At 41.3% G+C, this 20,348-nt stretch overlaps 1 protein-coding gene across 2 annotated transcripts; it reads right to left on the reverse strand.

The window, feature by feature from the left end:
- Positions 1–4,027: 4,027 nt before the first annotated feature.
- On the reverse strand, positions 4,028–11,489 carry LOC139409059 (arrestin domain-containing protein 2-like). Of its 2 annotated transcripts, XM_071153727.1 has the most exons (8): positions 11,348–11,489; positions 10,884–11,143; positions 7,022–7,091; positions 6,617–6,867; positions 6,249–6,505; positions 5,910–6,072; positions 5,627–5,781; positions 4,028–5,519 (listed from the first exon to the last, which is right to left on the reverse strand). In XM_071153727.1, the coding sequence occupies exons 2-8, from the start codon at positions 11,140–11,142 to the stop codon at positions 5,466–5,468; spliced, it is 1,209 nt and encodes a 402-aa protein (XP_071009828.1). In that variant the 5' UTR covers position 11,143; positions 11,348–11,489; the 3' UTR covers positions 4,028–5,465. The 2 variants fall into 2 exon arrangements, with proteins under 2 accessions (XP_071009828.1, XP_071009827.1); XM_071153726.1 differs by lacking the exons at positions 10,884–11,143; positions 11,348–11,489 and adding an exon at positions 7,739–8,340.
- Between the last annotated feature and the right edge of the window lie 8,859 nt (positions 11,490–20,348).

A 20,348-nucleotide genomic window follows, 5' to 3' on the forward strand; every position in this document is an offset into this window, starting at 1 on the left:
ATTGAATTTACCACAGGTGGATTCCAATCAAGTTGTAGAAAAATCTTGAGGATGATCAATGAAAAAAGGATGCACCTCAGCTCAATTTCGAGTCTCATATCAAAGGGTCTGAATACTTATGTAAATAAGATATATTATTAATTTTTAGTACATTTGCAAAAATGTCTAAAATAAAATATTTTATCAATTTTAGAATTAGGCTGTAACATGACAAAATATGGAAAAAGTGAAATGGTCTGAATACTTTCCGAATGCACTATATGTCATCCTGTGTGTGTTTACAATTGAGAACATCATTTGCTACAAAATACAGGCTTTGCATGTCTGCTGAACTGCCCCAGTGCCCTTTAAATATAAAAGTCATTAATTCATACTTCTTTGTATTCAGTAGGCTACATATTGCTCTCTTGCATACAACGCAAATGTTGAGATGCACACAAACACGCAGACACACAAAGCAGATACAGATACTCCGTATTGGAAAGGAATGTAAAGCTCTCTTGCTCGAGACAAAACATTTCGCGACCGTGGACATTTCTATCTGCACACAAATTGCCTGACATTCCCAACGAGGTACAACGAAAACAACAATGGCGATGCTATGTCTTCCAATGCCACTTTCGAACTTCCAGAGACAAATGTTTTGCAACCTGGCAGTCTACAATTCTGAGATGTTGTTGTAATCGCCTGGATGCCAGCCAACGTGGAATATGATAGGTTAAATATACAAAGCAGGGAAAGCAACTTCCTCCCGGCAACCTTGACAACCTGGCCTGGTGACATCTCCTCTCATGTGTACGTGCCACTCTGCTACGTTTCCTGATTGGCCCTGTTGGCTTCCTGTCTCTCGTGTAGAGCAGATAAAGACAGAGGGCAGGGAAAGTAATAACACTTTGTTACTTCATTTTGACGCTACAGTGTACCAACACAATGCTACATTGGATGCTTGAAAAGTGTTTATTTGGACCAAAACCTTGACCATGAGGTTGAGTTTGTTTGTCTGTCTGTGTCTGCCATGCATAAACAGCCAAGACGTTGGGCTTGTTGGCTGGTTGTTTACAATATCCCTGGCAGTTAATACATGAAATCCACATGATAATTAAAGCAATACACACACACTCACACAGAATGCTGTCAGGCTGCCACACATGACTAGCAACAGTTGAGAAAACACACTTGGACAGACACAATAGAAAACCCCAGGACAGTGACGAGAAGAAAAGTCTGTCTTTACAGTAAGCCCCAACATGTTCCTTTAATGGGAAATGAAAGACTCCTGCTGTACATTCCCCTCTTCCTCTTCGTTCTGCTAAACACTCATTGCAGATCACATTATGTGAGGATGAGCTGACATAAAGACACACAAGGCAGTCCAGTGTGCTGCCGATGTTCCCAAATCCCAGGCTCTATTCCTAATTGCTCCATGAGGAATTTGTCAAACAGCAGACCACAGCATCATTCCAATGGGATAATCCCCCTTCTCTTCTCTTGACACACTGGGCAGACAGACACCAAGTAAGAGGAGTCAATGCCCTGTTTGTTGATGATACAGTTGAAGTCGGAAGTTTACATACACCTTAGCCATGTACATTTAAACTCAGTTTTTCACAATTCTTGACATTTAATCCTCGTAAAAATGCCCTGTCTTAGGTCAGTTAGGATCACCACTTCAGTTTAAGAATGTGAAATGTCTGAATAATAGTAGAGAGAATGATTTATTTCAGCTTTTATTTCTTTCATCACATTCCCAGTGGTTCAGTAGTTCACGTACACTCAATTAGTATTTGGTAGCATTGGATTTAAATTGTTTAACTTGGGTCAAACCTTTCAGGTAGCCTTCCACAAGCTTCCCACAATAAGTTTGGTGAATTTTGGTCCATTCCTACAGACAGAGCTGGTGTAACTGAGTCAGGTTTTGTAGGCCTCCGTGCTCACACACGCTTTTTCCGTTCTGACCACACATTTTCTATAGGATTGAGGTCAGGGCTTTGTGATGACTTTGTTGTCCTTAAGCCATTTTGCCACAACTTTGGAAGTATGCTTGGGGTCACTGCCCATTTGGAAGACCCATTTGCGACCAAGCTTTAACTTCCTGATTGATGTCTTGAGATGCTTCAATATATCTACATAATTGTCCTTTCTCATGATGCCATCTATTTTGTGAAGTGCACCAGTCCCTCCTGCAGCAAAGCACCCCCACAACATGATGCTGCCACCCCCGTGCTTCATGGTTGGGATGGTGTTCTTCGGCTTGCAAGCATCCCCCTTTTTCCTCCAAACATAACAATGGTCATTATAGCCAAACATTTATATTTTTGTTTCATCAGACCAGAGGACATTTCTCCAAAAAGTACAATCTTTGTCCCCATGTGCAGTTGCAAACCATAGTCTAGCTTTTTCATGGCGGACTCGTTTTACTGTAGATATAGATACTTTTGTACCCGTTTCATCCAGCATATTCACAAGGTCCTTTGCTGTTGTTCTAAGATTGATTTGTACTTTTCGCACCAAAGTACGTTCATCTCTAGGAGACAGAAAGCGTCTCCTTCCTGAGCAGTATGACGGCTGCGCGGTCCCATGATGCTTATACTTGCGTACTGTTGTTTGTACAGGTGAACGTGGTACCTTCTGGCGTTTGGAAATTGCTCCCAAGGATGAACCAGACTGGAGGTCTACAATTTTTTTTTCTGAGGTCTTGGCTGATTTATTTTGATTTTCCCATGATGTCAAGCAAAGAGGCACTAAGTTTGAAGGTAGGCCTTGAAATACATCCACATGTACACCTCCAATTGACTCAAAAGATGTCAATTAGCCTATCAGAAGCTTCTAAAGCCATGACATAATTTTCTGGAATTTTCCAAGCTGTTTAAAGGCACAGTCAACTTAAGTGTATGTAAACTTCTGACCCACTGTAATTGTGATACAGTGAATTATAAGTGAAAGAATCTGTCTGTAAACAATTGTTGGAAAAATGACTTGTGTCATGCACAAAGTAGATGTCCTAATCGACTTGCCACAACTATAGTTTGTTAACAAGAAATTTGTGGAGTGGTTGAAACGAGTTTTAATGACTCCAAACCAAAGTGTATGTAAACTTCCGACTTCAACTGTATGTGCCATAACCGCCTATTGCAATTTGTCAAGACAACATATATCAAATGTTTTGCCTTGTGTGCCAAGCCACCAACTCACCACCAGCACCAGCCAAGGCCTGTCCCAATAGGTTTGGTGAGAGATGGTTTTTATTTTGGTCAGGTTTTGAAACTGTTTTTTATGAATTTGTTATCCTTGATGGCCTGTGTAATTAATAACACCATCTTAGTATTCTGTTTCCTCTTTCACTGCAGATTACAGGCCTACTAGGTCACATATTTGGGTTTGGTTACATAAACCAGTCACAGATGGAGCTTTGATAAGACAAAAAATGACAAGAAATCAAGTCAGAAACTCTGTAGCAGGCCACTGCTATCCTTTCATCCTGTTCTTGTATGTATTCAACAATTGTAAGACCCCAACATCTGCCAAACGCTGCAGGAATAGCTGGAATAGCAAAATTATGTAACTGTACAATGTAAAAATATACACCCACTACCACTTCACAATTATTGTTTTCATGGCCTGCCTCTGAGTAAGAGAAGTGTTCTTCAGATGAACCATGGCCGCAGTGTTGCCTCGGCTCACATTAAAACTGCTGTACATGATGTTCCAAAAAAATACAGAATTTGTTTTTTTAAATAATGAGGTTTCAAGTTACATGAACCTAAGTTTGGTCAAAGAAATTCAATTCCCATTATAGTTCAAATGTGTGGATGTTCAAAAAAAGTTAAACGTGACTGAATTACTTTTCACCAAAATTCCCCTGCCCAGTCATGTTTCTTAGCATGTCAACGAGTAGCTGCTGAAAAGGAAGCTTTAATATTCTCTTCTTTGAGATGGCACTCAATCATCTATTCGAGGAGAACAAGTTGTATTGAACCTCTAGTCAAATCTAACCAATGAAACTTTCTGGGAAATAGAATTAGGTAAATTAAGAAATGAATTAATTGACAGAAAACACAAAAATCTGTCAGTGTTTTATTAGAAACAATAATTACAAAAACTTTGGCAAGTTCTGTGAATCAACAATGGCATTTGTATAAAATACATTCCGTTTAAGGTGTGTGCTGCACTGAGCATGACACCAAAGCTGCATTGCTGACCTGAAGCCCCCATTCTCTCCATTATTTGGAAATGAGGTAAAAGTCCTCAGTAATTTCTTGGAATGTTCTTTAGTACACTTCAAAGTGACATCCTCAACGTACGGCTTAATGTAACACTGAACAAATGTTCTGCAGACATGTATAAACTGTTCAGAAACATCAAGGCACAGGCATCTGGGTTGACACAAACGCACAAACCACACAGCTCAGACATTTCCTCTTTAGCTGCTTCTAAAACTAATCATTTGAGCCTGAAGCAGCTTCGAAACAGACACACGTTTCTTCCTCTTATCATTGTTGTGAACGGTCATAATAAATCAGTACTAGTCTCTATTTGAGAAGACACTATGCATAGGTTTGTGCTAAAGAACTAGCTTGTACGCAACCCCAATTCCTCTTGAATTCATCCACATACAAAGAAATTCACTTAGTTTCTTCATCCAGTACTGTTATATTAACATTCAGAATACATTGAACAGTGCCATACAGAGGATAGCTGCTGCATCAGAATCGCTCATGCAATCATTTCAGTTCATTTGCAGATACTGCAGACTTTCCCTTTTGCATAGCATTACCTGTGTACATCGGCTTAATATCTAAACCTGCTGACTCAACTCCTCTTCACCAAACCATGACTTCTCAGAAAAAGTGCTTACTTGAATCTCATTTACTTGACTATCAGTAGAAATAGTCATGGGAACATCATGATTGAGTCATAATACATAACACAGGTCGACATCTAGGCTATTTGTTACAAGGCAAAGGGGAGTTGGGTATTACAGATGCCTCAACATTAAACCAGCTGATTACTTCGTCATATCACATAGCATTCTTTAAGGCTTAGGTATCATCTGCAACTCCAACTCTCCCCCTTACAAAAATCAAGTGATTCTCCCCCAATATTTCCCCAAATTCAGTAAAAAACACAAAACATTTATTGTGTGGGAATCATTGATTGGCAGGAGGGGCTCTGTTTCCTCATCCAGAGCCAAAATCACTTTGGAGGACAGGAACCATGGGACAAGTTATTTCCTTTCCTTGCTCAACATAACATGTCCATCTTTCTTTTTTTAAAAGGGCTTCCTCCACAACCAGGTCCTGTCGTCTCCATCTCCTCTTCCACCTTCTCAGCGGTACTCTTAGTCCCTACCAACAACAGAAGCCACATCTTGGGACTGGGTAGCCAGTTTCGGATAGTAATCCAGGAGAAGACAAATCACTTTGCGTAATTAAGTCGGGTCATCGCGTGACTCTCAAGTGGTTGGTTCAACACGTCATGCAGCGACGTCTCATGTTGAGGGGCTGAGGGTTTGGGTCGACCTGCAGGCGCAAAACACAAAGGTATACGTTTCAATAAGGCACATTGGGTCATGAAGTGTAGAGAGTTCAGTTAAATCACAAGAGTATTCTAAGTGGTGCTAGCTCACCTCGCAGTACACCGGAGGGGGTCGGAAGCGGAACTCCTGGACAAAAGCCCTAAGTGGGTGCTCCATGATCCCACTGAGGTCCTCCTCAGGACGGTGGGCCATAGTGTTCTGCTCAGCCTCCTCATCAGTCACCACAGAGCTGTAGTCAGGAGGAGCTGTATGGGAGAGGGAAAGAGGGGACAGATGAATAAACCATTTAGCCTAAGGGTTGGAGATTTTCAGGGGGTTTGGCATTTAGCTTTGGGGAACATGTTATGTCTTGTTTACAATGAGACACACTTACGCTCAGGCTGCTCAGGGATGGCCATGCGGAGCCATTCCAGGTTGACACTGTACTGGCTGCTGACGCTAGAGGTGCGGCTGCCGAAGGGATGCAGGGGGATGGTGCCCATCACCAGCGGCAGCTCTAGGCACAACTTAGAGGTCCCAGGAACATCCACACATACCTAAGTGGTGGAGCAGGGAGAAAGCTTTTAGAACTACAGTAACATGGACTCTTCAGTAGGGGTAAAACCACTAGCCTCTAATTAGCTTTTCATTATCAATAAGACATACACTCAACAAGGAACACCTAATAAACGTGAATGAAGTGCTTTCCATTCTGTCTAGGGAGTGAACTCACCCTGAGCATGTATTCCACTTTGATGATGCGGCACTGCAGGATGGAGGGCCCGACTGGTGGGATCTTGATGGCGCGGCCATGCCAGGTCTCCCTGCGCTGGGCCCCCACCACGTCGCCACTAAGCGTGGCCACCACAGCCTGCTTCTGCTTCATGGTGCCCCGGGCGAGGAACGTCTGCGTCTGTGTGATGTAGGCCTTGGGCACCACAGAGCGTGAGGTGGCATTGTCAAACTCAGCAAAGACCGGAATCACCTCACCTGGAAGTTGGAGAATAGAGACTGTGACATTATATTTGGTTCAGTTATAAACAGTTATAACTATTTGTTAAGTTCAGGCCATTAGGGTTAAAGGATATGGTTGGTTCTTACCTGGTGTGTAACCTTTACGGTCAATCTTGGCAGTTATCGACACCTGTCCAAAGTTGTGGTACCAAACCCGTGCCATCTTGTCTTTGCTGCCAGCTTGGGGGGCCAATAAGGCCGGTGTGTTGATGTCAATGGGCTCAATGACTGTGAACTCCTTCTTGATCTTCCTCACTGTAGCCCAGGGCCTATGCAGCTTCACCTTCACCCAGTAGCGGACGCTGCCATGCTTGCCTTCGAAAGATGTTACCAGTGTCCTGTTGGAGTAAAACACATCAATTGATTAGACCTTTGTTGTTCTTTAATAAGATGTGATGTTTATCATAGGCCCAAATCAAATGCAATCAACACAGTGCATTACTGTATGCTAATACTGAACCGAAACCATTCATTCCAGAAAGGGATACTTACTCGTCAGGCAACTGGAAACTAAATGGAAATTCATGTCTTCCAGCAGGGAGGAGGATGAGCTCGGCATTATCTGAAAATAAATTAATAAAACAAGCATTAATGTTGTGACAACTTCTGATACATTCATTGATTACTGAAAGAGGGCCTTTTGCTTTCCAATGCTATGTACTACCTAAAATAGATATTGGATAAGTCACTTAGTTCAATTTCTCATTACAATGAACTGCAACTGAAGTTACTTTTCTCATCAAACAAGAGCACCATATTTATCCGATATTAAAAACGTTAGGTGGTACATATCACTTCTTTCTCTATACTACTTGCAAAGGGTGGTTCCTTCTCACTGTCACGAGAACAGATTTTTGTCAAACCTGGTGCTCTTGAACGGGTATTTGCAGGCCCTTGATTTGTGGGTTATTTTGTTAAATTGTATATTATTTATGGAAGCACTGAGTCCCCTTTTAGAGTTATTACTTTTAGAGTGAATCTAACTTGCATTGACAACACTTGGACTTATTTATTTTTTAAATGACAGAATAATTCAAAGTTAATAAATAACAAAATACAACATCATGAGAGAAACCTCCCACAAAACGCAGTTGTGTACAATAAAATACTTTTATCTTGATTGAAATTTGCTCGAGATGGTTTGTCCGGAGAGTAGCATAACATGGAGCACGATTGCTTACATTCACCGAGAAAGAGTGAATGACTAACCTGCTTGCAAAAGCACTTCTCTTCGGTTGAGGTATTCCACTTCGTCGCTGTAGTTTTGAGTATAAGCAGTACTAGACCCAGCCGAACGAGACTCGGTCCAATACACTTTAGCAAAACCTTCGGCGTGCAACTTCAACGACTCCACTTTACATTCCCCTGCAAGGTCCAAAACAACTTTTCCAGACACCACGTCCCCACTGCTGAAAACTGGAGGAGAGTCGATTTCTGGAGAGTCAAAGACGATGTCAAACTTTTTAAATTTGCCGAAAATCATCTTGAGGCGTGTTAATTCCAAATGGATTACTTTTGCTCAAATGTTCTTGCGCTCTTGTTCAAGTTGTCAAAAAGCGTAGAGCGTTTCAGTTTTCTCTCTGGCTTGTCGCTACACAAAACTGATGCAGCAGAGACGGCCACAGCTCCTTTTTGCACGATGTGAAAGGGGGCGGGATCTCCGAATATATTACATAAGGTGCCATGCATAGACTGTAGCAGGCTAATAAACATCTTCCCTGGGCGTGGAGTGCTCAGAGCGAACAGAGAAAACAGTGCCTGGTGATTGATGGTTACAGGTTCTTAGACAAAAACAGACTTAACTGAGCATGCCTGGAGACAGCAAAGATCCTCCCATTTAGTTTCACATTGTACATTGTCACATTGTACTATTGTGCAAATGTATTTATATTCGCTTTAGCTCTTGTCCATTTTTAACATCCTGTACATGCGGTCTATGCATTAGTTCCAAGAAACCGAACATGCACAGTTTGCAAAATTGATTTTCTTAGAGAGCAAACATGATGATGATTTGAAAAGTCTCTAAAGCCCTGTATGAACGATCATGAAACCGTTTTTTTTTTACTATTAGGCTACCACTTCAAGAAAAAGCAATAATGATAAAGGGAATGCGCATAAACATGAAAGTGCATCTGCTTGCAATACAAATACATCGATAATATCTTACAGAACATTTAGTTCCAGGCCCTCGGGATTGCAAAATCAGGGGTGAAATGTTGTCCCAAAAAAAAACAAAGTTGTTTACTTATTTGTTTCCTGAAAGTATGTGAGGGTTATATACTGCCTCCTGTGGTGTGAACGACACATGCAACAGCTGGGCTTTGTCATAGAATACAGACGAGTACCAGTACTGTGCAACTTTATGATATCAACCGCCTCCTGGTGGCTATATGACAACTTTAAAAAGTGTGTAATCAACTTCAGTGAGCTCTGACCTGAGACTTCCTGTAATTGCTGGGCCGATGAGATAAAAGCCATGTATGCTTGCAAATTTTCACTGCTTGAGTTCCTGCACCTCTTATAGAATATTATCTCAAAAGTACTGTGTTCCTGCACCTAAATATAAATAGTACTGGCACACAAAATGAGTACTGCCACCTATTTTAGTCCAAGTCAAGCACTGAGTATGACATGTAAATTATGTTTTGAACACCATCCAATAAATACTTTCCTGTTATTCTTTGGGAAATGTATCATAATTAGCCTATCCACATATAAAAACTGGCCAACACTTTTATATTAAGCTGCCCCTCTGCTATACTAACTTTATGTAAACATGAAATTACTCAGCTGTACATGGTAGTTAATGTGTTATAACATTAGCTAAATCCACTTTAATTTTACCTTGAGGTTAGAGAAGGCAGCCTGTCAAGAGGTCAGCAACATGTACAGTACCAGTCAAAAGAATGGACACACCTACTCATTGCAGGGTTTTTCTTTAATTGTACTAATTTCTACATTGTAGAATAATAGTGAAGACATCAAAACTAAGAGACCTGGTCAGAGACCTGGCCATGTGGTGCCAGGATAACAACCTCTCCCGCAACATGATCAAGGCAAAGAAGATGATTGAGGACTACAGGAAAAGGAGGACCGAGCACACTCCCAATCTCCTTGACAGGGCTGTAGTGGAGCAGGTTGAGAGCTTCAAGTTAAGGTGTCCACATCACCAACAACATGGTGGTCCAAGCACACCAAGACAGTCGTAAACAGGGCACGACAATGCCTATTCCCCCCCAGGAGACTGAAAAGATTTGGCATGGGTCCTCAGATCCTCAAAAAGTTCTACAGCTGCACCATTGAGAGCATGGAGCACTGGTTGCATCACTGCCTGGTATGGCAACTGCTCGGTCTCCGACCGCAAGACACTACAGAGGGTAGTGCGTACGACCCATTACATTACTGGGGCCAAGCTTCAAGCTATCCAGGACCTCTATACCAGGTGGTGTCAGAGGAAGGCCCTAAAAATTGTCAAAGACCCCAGCCACCCTAGTCATAGACTGTTCTGTCTGCTACCGCATGGCAAGCTGTACCGGAGTGCCAGGTCTAGGTCCAAAAGGCTTCTTAATAGCTTCTACCCCCAAGCCATAAGACTCCTGAACAGCTAATCAAATGGTTACCTTGACTATTTGAAATGCTGCTATTTAATTATTTGTTATTTTTATTTGTTATTTTATTTTTTACTTATCTATTTTTACTTAACACTTATTTTTCTTAAAACTGCATTGTTGGTTAAGGTCTTGTAAGTAAGCATTTCACTCACTGTAAGGTCTACTACACCTGTTGAATTTGGCGCATGTAAATACAATTTGATTTGATTGTCAAGGCAAGCCATGCATGACAGCTGACTTTCTAGTGAAACATTAACTCCACCAGTCCTGCATTTATTTACCTGCCAGTCTGATGGCCTAGATCCAATCCCTATAAGTATGTTGCTGCTACACGTGAGCTTCATTCACACGCAACAGAATTGTGCATATTAAGTTCACGCTGTCAACTATTTTCCAGTCTCTTGTTATTCTACAGTGCCTCTAAGAATGTCATTTTCTAATCGATTTGTGTTTAATGTTTTATAACCAAAAGTAGGGCCTGTGTCTTCAGTGTTTCCATATTTACCGTGTCCTACAGTAGGCTTGGTCAAATCCAAGGTGCACTACTTTTAGAGATGCATGATTTTACCAGGCAATTAATTAGTTCCATTCATGGGCTGAACATTTGAATTTTATAATTGCATTAAAAGGAAATCAATAGATACTAATCATTTTGAACATTTTAACATGGTTGACATATTAAAAAAAAAAAAATCTGTTGACAAATAACCAGTGTGATTTTTCCAGAAATGCAGAAGAATTACCTCGGATGAGATGTTGTCTCTTCCTAAAGTAGGTGATCTTGGAGGTGTAGTCGTTGTAAACTGCATTCATGCCCACACTGTGATCCTCAAGCCAGTGGGCAGTGGCAACCCCTCTTCCAATGACATTCATGGAGTGCACTTTCGTCTCCCTGTTGAGCTCTAAAACGACATGTCCTGACACTATCTCGCCGCTGGCATACACAGCATCGTCCGGGTCGTCCAACTCCAGTTTAAAACATTTAATTGTCTTGAAAGTCATTCTTTGGAGGGAACATTTATGAATTATACCACAAGAAAATGTAGCCTGTGACACAAATACCTGATGGCGCCTTGTTGTTTGTGAAAAGAAAACATGAATTATGCATCAACACACGGACCTGCCTATACTCAATTTAACCGTTTTTGAATGACATATTTCACACCAGCAGACCAAAGTTCTGTCAAAGAACACAAACCAAACCTACCTTCAAAAAATGGGATGGTGTATTTGAGTTCTTCACTGTAATATTTATATTGTTACAATGTTTCTACCACATAATTTCTATGCTCAAGTACGAATGGGTTTCTTTAACATACACAAATGAGAAAAAAGCACATGCGACTCACGCCGTCCACTCGTGTATACGAGTGTGGCCAGGAAGCGACCACTGTTTTCAGTGCCTGAAAATTCATTGGTTTACGAGATGATTCGCTACAGAGATTACTGTCCCCTCCCTCCCGGCTACATAAATGCACTAACTTCTGTGTCTAACGTTTTCATGACTTCTCAGACTTTTGGGTATGCATCGATAAGATATCAATGCATGGAATAAATCAAATACAATATATTTAATAGTTGCAGGTATATATTTATGAAAGTATTGTGTGAACATAGAATATTTCCCATATTCTATCGGATAGTAATTGTGCATTCACAAAAATTGTTAAATAAATCAGGGCTACCGGATTCACATGCACAAAACACAGGATCCGAAAGCTTACTTTACACACACATAAACACCTCATTTCAATATTAGAGGTCAATTATGGGTAACCACATGGATGCAAGCAAAGCCATGCCCCTTGTTCAGGGGACACGTTCCGGTTTGTCCCATAGACCAGCATTCAAAGTTGGCTTCTTTCAGTGGTACCTTTGAAGCTGTCTGTCAAATAACGAGAACATGCCCAAAAGTTGTTGTGTAATGGGGTGTACCTCTAAAAAGAGGAAAACCCCAGACCTCAGGGTTTTAGCTATACCAAATCCAAAAACAGAGCCTCACAGAAGAGTACTGTGCTCTAGTCCAGGGTTTCCCAAACTCGGTTCGTCACACACACTACGTGTGTAGTAAACACTTCATTACAGGTAAGAAAATGCATTGTTGTTTACATTAGACAGGGTGTGTAGTTGTGTCTTCCGCTGTTGATTTGTATTTTTGTGTATAACAAAGAGCACTATTGTGAGGTTCTGTGTTATGCACTATAGCCCGTTACCATATCATATGTGATTGAATATTATCTGCTGTTGGCTTGTGTGGATGAATGTGTTATGCAACATGGCTGACGTGAGACATTGTTAACAGTTTCAGGGCCATGGGCCTTTCTCATGATGGAAAAATACAGAATGACATGAAGACAGGAACTGTGCAATGAGTTGGGGGGGGCACATTCAGAACGTAGTGTTGCGAGAACAAACTGTCTTTTGTTAGATAACAGGAGCCAGGTGCCTGATAACTATATTCTACACAGCTACAACGACTGACCGCTGAAGCGCTTAGGGGGCTGGGACCAGCCTCTGTGCCAACAATCAACGATAGGCTGGGTGAGTCTAAACCACGCCCAGTCTCTACTCTGACAGGCCGACTCGGAAGCAGGAACTACCCCTGTCAGAGTATATTTATAATATCTTTGTCAGGAAAAAGTCAGTTCTCTGTTTGCCCTGCGAGGTGGAATAGAGAGCCCGTATATACGAAAATTGCATTTACCACTTATTGCTAAGCTAATAAAAAATATAGCGTATACAATCGGTGACTCAATGTCATATTTATATTGATACCAGATTCAAATTGGCTCAACCCTAAGACTATCCAGTTTTTTTCCGTATGCTTTCAGTCAACTCTAGTTAGAAGTAAAGTTATCAGACTGCGGCCCGGAGCGAAGAGGGTAGCTTGCAGCTAACGTTAGCTATCTCAAGTCCGACCGATGGTGTATATATAAATCATTGAGTCTAACATTGTAATCGGTTATAAACGAGGAGGGTGGAGGGAAGGCCATCCTGAAAGTACATTTGCTAACCTGTCTAAGAGATAGTGAAATGTGTTGTGTTGGCCTGCTGAGTACACGGGGTAACATGCTGACCAGGCCGGACACGCGAGCGTCACAAAATAAATGTAGAAATCATTATTACTGCACCCACACTGCTCGTGCGCGCCAACAAGCGTCTGCGTTACCAAGGGCTAAAATAGAACTCCTTTCTATTTCTGATGCAGATCACGCTGCAAGTCCTGCCTCTCCCATCTCCTCATTGGTTTATAGAAGCAGTTAACCACCTGCCATCTCCTCGTGGGTGATTGAAAGATGAACTTTGTTGCCGGTTGTCGTGGTAATACTATGAAAGTTTGGATGCGATCCCCATATAAGTTCAAAGATGAAAAGCCTGGAAGGAGGAGAGATGACTAGAAACAATTCGGTTGACCGTTTTATGTGTGGATTAATTGTCAGAGTAGAGGACCTTGTGCTTTTCAAGTAAAATAACAACTCAATGTTTATATCCCAGGACAAATTAGCTAGCAAGTGCAAGCTAACTAGCCATACATGTTTAATACTTTTCGACCTGTCCCCAAATTAATGTCCTGCGTGTCGTGTTCGCTTTTGGTGTAGGGGGACAAAATACATTTAAGCACAATAGCACACGACGGGGCACATGCGCAGTCGGTTTGGGTTCCATGAAGGTGTAGCTATTAGACCTACTAGTTCTCAATGGGCTTTGGTCATAAGCCGAGCACAATGTAAAAATAAAATGCAATTTCTTTCAATGTTCTTTCTTCTAATGAGAGTTATTAGGTAGAAACAGTAAAATTGTGTGATGTGACGATTGCATTAGCTCTATCTCTGCACATGTGCCTGCTGTTCAAGGGTCTACTATCATTAATCCCACTTCTAACATTGCCTATGATTATTTATTTTTCAGGGCACAACTGTACTCAAACTACAATAAATGGACAGCTGTGAAGTATGTCATAGCTTGTAGTAGAGGTCGTCCGATTATGATTTTTCAAAGCAGATACCAATACCGATTATTGGAGGACAAAAAAGCCGATACCGATTAATCGGCCGATTTTTAAAATGTATTTGTAATAATGACAATTACAACAATACTGAATGAACACTTATTTTACCTTAATATAATACATCAATTTAGCCTCAAATAAATAATGAAACATGTTCAATTTGGTTTAAATAATGCAAAAACAAAGTGTTGGAGAAGAAAGTAAAAGTGCAATATGTGCCATGTAAGAAAGCTAACGTTGAAGTTCCTTGCTCAGGACATGAGAACATATGAAAGCTTGTGGTTCCTTTTAACATGAGTCTTCAATATTCCCAGGTCAGAAGTTTTAGGTTGTAGTTATTCTAGGAATTATATAACTATTTATCTCTATACCATTTGTATTTCATATACCTTTGACTATTGGATGTTCTTATAGGCAGTTTAGTATTGCCAGTATAACAGTATAGCTTCCGTACCTCTCCTCGCTCCTACCTGGGCTCAGACCAGCCACCCTCGAAGCAGCGTTACCCATGCAGAACAAGGGGAACAACTACTCCAAGTCTCAGAGTGAGTGACGTTTGAAACGCTATTAGTGCGCACCCCACTAACTAGCTAGCCATTTAACATCCCATCGTTACATCAGCCTAATCTCGGGAGTTGATAGGCTTGAAGTCATAAACAGCAGGGCTGCTGGCAAAACGCATGAAGTGTTGTTTGAATGAATGCTTATGAGCCTGCTGGTGCCTACCATCGCTCAGTCAGACTGCTCTATCAGATAATAGACTTAATTATAACATAATAACACACAGAAATGCGAGCCTTAGGTCATTAATATGGTCGAATCCGGAAACTATCATCTCGAAAACAAGACGTTTATTCTTTCAGTGAAATACGGAACCGTTCCGTATTTTATCTAACGGGTGGCATCCATCAGTTTAAATATTCCTGTTACATTGCACAACCTTCAATGTTATGTCATAAGAACACAAGAGAAGTGACACAATTTCACCTGGTTAATATTGCCTGCTAACCTGGACTTCTTTTCGCTAAATATGCAGGTTTAAGAATATATAGTTCTGTGTATTGATTTTAAGAAAGGCATTGGTGTTTAGGGCTAGGTACACATTGGAGCAACGACAGTCCTTTTTCATGAATGCGCACTGTATCGATTATATGCAACGCAGGACACGCTAGATAAACTAGTAATATCATCAACCATGTGTAGTTATAACTAGTGATTATGATTGATTAAGTTTAGTGCTAGCTAGCAACTTACCTTGGCTTCTTACTGCATTCGCGTAACAGGCAGGCTCCTCGTGGGGCAGGTGGTTAGAGCATTGGACTAGTTTACCGTGAGGTTGCAAGATTGAATCCCTCAGCTGACAAGGTAAAAAATCTGTTGTTCTGCCCCTAAACAAGGCAGTTAACCCACCGTTCCTAGGCTGTCATTGAAAATAAGAATGTGTTCTTAACTGACTTGCCTAGTTAAATAAAGATTAAATAAAGGTGTAAAAAATATTTTTTTAAATCGGCGTCCAAAATGACCGATTTCCGATTGTTATGAAAACTTGAAATCGGCCCTAATTAATCGGCCATTCCGATTAATCGGTCGACCTCTAGCTTGTATTCCTGCTGGCAGTATCATATACTGTACCTGTCGAAAGGCTGTGGTGGTCTTCTGATGTGACTTTATCTCTCCACAATATCATCATCCTGGCGGTCAGGTATGTATTATGTAGGCTATGCCTGGGTGCCTGGACTCTTAAGCTGTTCCGACAACTATTGTTTCTTTGATGAGAGGAGTTTGCAAAACAGCTCAAAGAGATGGCACCCAGACTGTATATCGTCCTGGTAATATTTTTTTTAAATTTCTGATCTTGGCTGTTTGTTTTTTGTTGTGATTTCAGATCTTGGCTGACTTAAAGAGGTGGATTCATATTGGTATGTGTTGACTCCAATGCTTTCCACAGTTGTGACAAGTTGGCTAAGATGCCCTTTGGGTGGTGGACCATTCTTGGTACACACAGGAAACTGCCGAGGGTGCACTTGGCACCTACTACCATACCCCCTTCATTGGCACTTGACCTGTCTCCTCTCTTCATCTACACTGATTTAATTGGATTTAACAAGTGACATTAATAAGATAGCATAGCTTTCACCTGCATTCACCTGGTCAGTGTATGTCATGGCACGTTTTCTTAATGTCTTGTACAGTCGACATATATCTCTGACAACTCCTCATCAACTGCATTAGCTATTTGCACCCACACACTTTATATTGTATACTTTTTAACTTAAATGACTTACTATTGTGTATTATGTGTATGTACTTCTATCTAAATACAGTTAATTTATGGACATTTTTCACCAGACCGATTACATGAGTTGAGTCCTTCGACTGAACTACTGTATTCCTAACTTTTCTTCATGTACCAGCTTCTCCTTCTTCCTCTCTGCACTGTATTCCACCCTGGACTGTCTGTAGACTGGAGTCTGTCTCCTAAGAAGGAAACGCATCACCGTCAATTGTTTTTGGTCGTTGATGTTTTTTAAAGCCAGCGTGGAACCAGATATAAGGCTGTATTCAATCCGTATCGCGGAAGATCCGTATCAAAATACAAAAGGTCATTTCCGATTGAGCCGACATATGCAGCGTTTAATTACGAATGCAGTCGAGCTAATAAAAGGTGGATCTTCCTTGATACGGATTGAATTCAGCCCATAGTCTTGGTTTTCTTAACTTATTCCCAATCTCTTATTCTATCAGTTACAGTATATGAAATAAATATACCGTAGACCTATCTCACAACCTAGAGTTTGTACCTTGTCTATGGGCTGTGCCAACCATCTTGGTGTAGATATACTTGGCCCAGAATCGGTTCATTGTGGTCAGAGCCTTGGTGAGGAAGTCATCAGCTCACAGGACACGGACGATTATACATTGTTTGGGGGTCCACGTGATTAAATCAGTTCTTGTTTTACAAACATCTGCGCCTGTGTTGAACATAACATAGTGAGAACAAAACCTAGTGAAAACTGACTCTGCACTTAGCAGTCTATGCTCCTATGAACTTTTTGATGTCACTCAACATTTTGGTCAACTGTGAACTTTGTTTATATGCATTTTCCCTTATAACTGCTATTTAATTCAGTGTAAATGTTTACCAACCTGAGTGTTGGAGAAGTGGTTCTTCCTCAAAGAAGTTGCATTTGCCAGATGCCCTCTCTTGTTCTGTAGCCAGTCGTCCAGAGTGCTGTTGTCTTGTGCCCAAAGGACACTTGACCTCCAGGACTCTGTGTACAGCCACCCATTTCTGATGTGATTCCTCCGTCACCCTCCACAATGGTTTGACTTGAGCCTTCATGAGGGTGCAGTCGGACGCCCCAGGTTTGTGATGATAAATCACTTGTACCCATCCACTTTCAAATAAGTTATTGGGCTTCCAAGGAATGGTAATTGTTCATATTATGTGCAGTGCAGATACCTTGTAAGATAAAGGGCAAAATACATTAGAAAAATGTACTGAATGCACAACTCATGCAGTCATCAGATTAGGTTTTTTAGGAGAAGAGTGATGCCAGTAAGTCTAATGTGATAACCCCTCTATCCTAATGCCAGGACTGGAAATGTAGTCGTTTTTATATAGTACATTGCTATAATACATTTGACTATTGTATTTGACATAAAGTAGGACTGACAGGTGTCTAATAAGCTAAAGTTTTGAACTGCAATCGAATGTAGGTAAAAAAATGGAGAGAAGGCTATTATTACAGCCTCAGATCTTGGAATATGGGTCAGACACTACAGACCCAGGTTTGATCCTGGGTGCCGTATCACAACCGGGCGTGATCTGGAGTCCCATTGGGCGGCGCACAATTGGCCCAGCATTGTCTGGTTTAGGGGAGGGTTTGGCCAGGGGGGCTTTACTTGGCTCATCACGCTCTAGTGACTCCTTGTGGCGGGCCAGGTGCCTGCAGGCTGACATCGCTTGTCAGTTGAACAGTGTTTCCTCTGACACATTGGGGCGGATGGCTTCCCGGGTTAAGCGGCCGGTGTTAAGAAGCGTGGTTTGGGTAGGTCATGTTTCGGAGGATGCATGACTCAACTTTTGCCTCCCGAGCCTGTTGGGGAGTTGCAGCGACAAGACAAGATCGAAATTGGGGAGAAAACGTTTTTATGATCTTGTCAGACTTGTTGGGGTCGTTCGTCAGGGTGAATCTGATGGGGCAGCAAGAAAGCCCCACAATATTCGTAAAAACGAAAAGATTTTACCCTGCTCTTCGGCAGGAAGGCTGGACGAATAGTTTCTGGACATTTTTTTGATTAATATAATGTATGAATCACTTCAATAAATAGTTCAAGTAGTTGAAATAGCAAGATACTTTCCCCTCAGTTTTGCAATGAGCGACAACGGGTAACCAAGGATTACGGCAGGTCCTGTGTCCACCAAACAGTAGGTGGAGTCTCCAACCAAGGGGCGTGGCCAACATGTGATCACCCCTAAAACGACATAAACAGTCACTTAGGGTGCCCAGGGCCCTGACCTCCAAGGTGCCCCCTATTGATTTTGTTGGTCAATCTCACTCAGATATCATTCAAATGGCATGTCTTGATAAAATGTGTAGAATTGCAGGAAATGTGCTTTAAAACGGCAAGAATTGCTCCCCAACCCATCGCTAAATGCATAGGATCTGTCATCAAAATGGGGGCCACTAAAAGGCCGGCCCTGGGTAACCTAATATAGTGTATATCTAATATAATGACCTTGGGCTATGTTTCCTCATGATAACTGGGTCATTGCCCTTTCAGGTGGGTGAAATCAGGTTTAAAATATTTACGTCTACCTGCAAACTCACTGTTTTGCTAAACAAAGCAGCTCCCAAAACATGGCAATTAGCATCTTGGTTTTAAGGTTATGTTGATGTTTCATCATTATCCTATTTATTTTTTACACAGATCATAGTTAATCACTCGTAAAAAAAAAAGGGAGTAAATCCTAAAACTAAACCTGTCATTGGCCAAACAGACACTAACCGAAACTAACCTCGGTAGCACAGGTATGGGGGGGGCCTGTCAGCCTGCAAAATATATCGTTGATAAAACGTATCGGTGCTTATCGGCCATTGGACATAAACTTTACATAACAAGTTGGAAATTGTAAATTCAACAATGAGTGGTTTGGAAGAAATCAGTGGCTAACTGCAAGCATTGCATAGCAATCATTAGCCCGCTATTCGGTGGAGTGGCTGTGTGGTCCCAAGTATAATCTTAGGTGACTCTTTTCCAAGTTTAAAATGATAGACATTCAACATTGGCTATGCTGTCAATGAAGCATGATTTGTGCCATGTTCAAAAGAACTGTTAACTCGGAACTGCAAAATCTGACGGTGAGTAATGAGTATAGTGAGTTCAAGGCATCTGGGAACTCGAGAAAAACCAGCTACGACTGGGAAAACGTTTTTAACGTTTTTAACGTTTTAACTCGGAATTGTAAATTGGGAACTCGGGCCACTTTCAACAGCTACGACCTGAAGATCACTGACGTCATCAACTTTTTTTTTGAGTTCCAAGTTGTCTTGAAAGCACCATACATCCAGAGAATGCCAGACTTTGATGACAAAGTTTGATGACAAAATTTGCCCACGAAGGACCGCCACCTTCCTGTTCAAGTGAGCACAACAAGGTGAGGCAAAAATGTTTTGTATGCTGCTGCATATATAATGTAATATGCCAGGGAGATATACAGTTTCTTGTTTGACACAAGTAATTTTCCCAACAATTGTTTACAGACAGATTATTTCACGTATAATTAATTCACTGTATCACAATTCCAGTGGGTCAGAAGTTTACATACACTAAGTTGACTGTGCCTTTAAACAGCTTGGAAAATTCCAGAAAATGTCATAGCTTTAGAAGCTTCTGATAGGCTAATTGACATCATTTGAGTCAATTGGAGGTGTACCTGTGGACGTATTTCAAGGCCTACCTTCAAACTCGGTGCCTCTTTGCTTGACATCATGGGAAAATCAAAAGAAATCAGCCAAGACCTCAAAAAAAATTGTAGCCCTCCACAAGTTTGGTTCGTCATTGGGAGCAATTTCTAAACGCCTGAAGGTACCACGTTCATCTGTACAAACAACAGTACGCAAGTGTAAACACCATTGGACCATACAGCCTTCATACCGCTCAGGAAGGAGATGCGTTCTGTCTCCTAGAGATG

Source organism: Oncorhynchus clarkii, chromosome 5, assembly GCF_045791955.1.
Source record: "Oncorhynchus clarkii lewisi isolate Uvic-CL-2024 chromosome 5, UVic_Ocla_1.0, whole genome shotgun sequence".
Lineage (NCBI taxonomy): Eukaryota > Metazoa > Chordata > Actinopteri > Salmoniformes > Salmonidae > Oncorhynchus > Oncorhynchus clarkii.

Excerpts from the sequence above, each read along its gene's own strand:
- LOC139409059 (XM_071153726.1), bottom strand. The coding sequence starts at position 8,012 with ATGATTTTCGGCAAATTTAAAAAGTTTGACATCGTCTTTGACTCTCCA. Across the intron at positions 7,092-7,738 it reads AGAAGTGCTTTTGCAAGCAG|ATAATGCCGAGCTCATCCTC; the intron begins GTTAGTCATTCA and ends ATTTATTTTCAG. Across the intron at positions 6,868-7,021 it reads AGTTTCCAGTTGCCTGACGA|GACACTGGTAACATCTTTCG; the intron begins GTAAGTATCCCT and ends TTACTCCAACAG.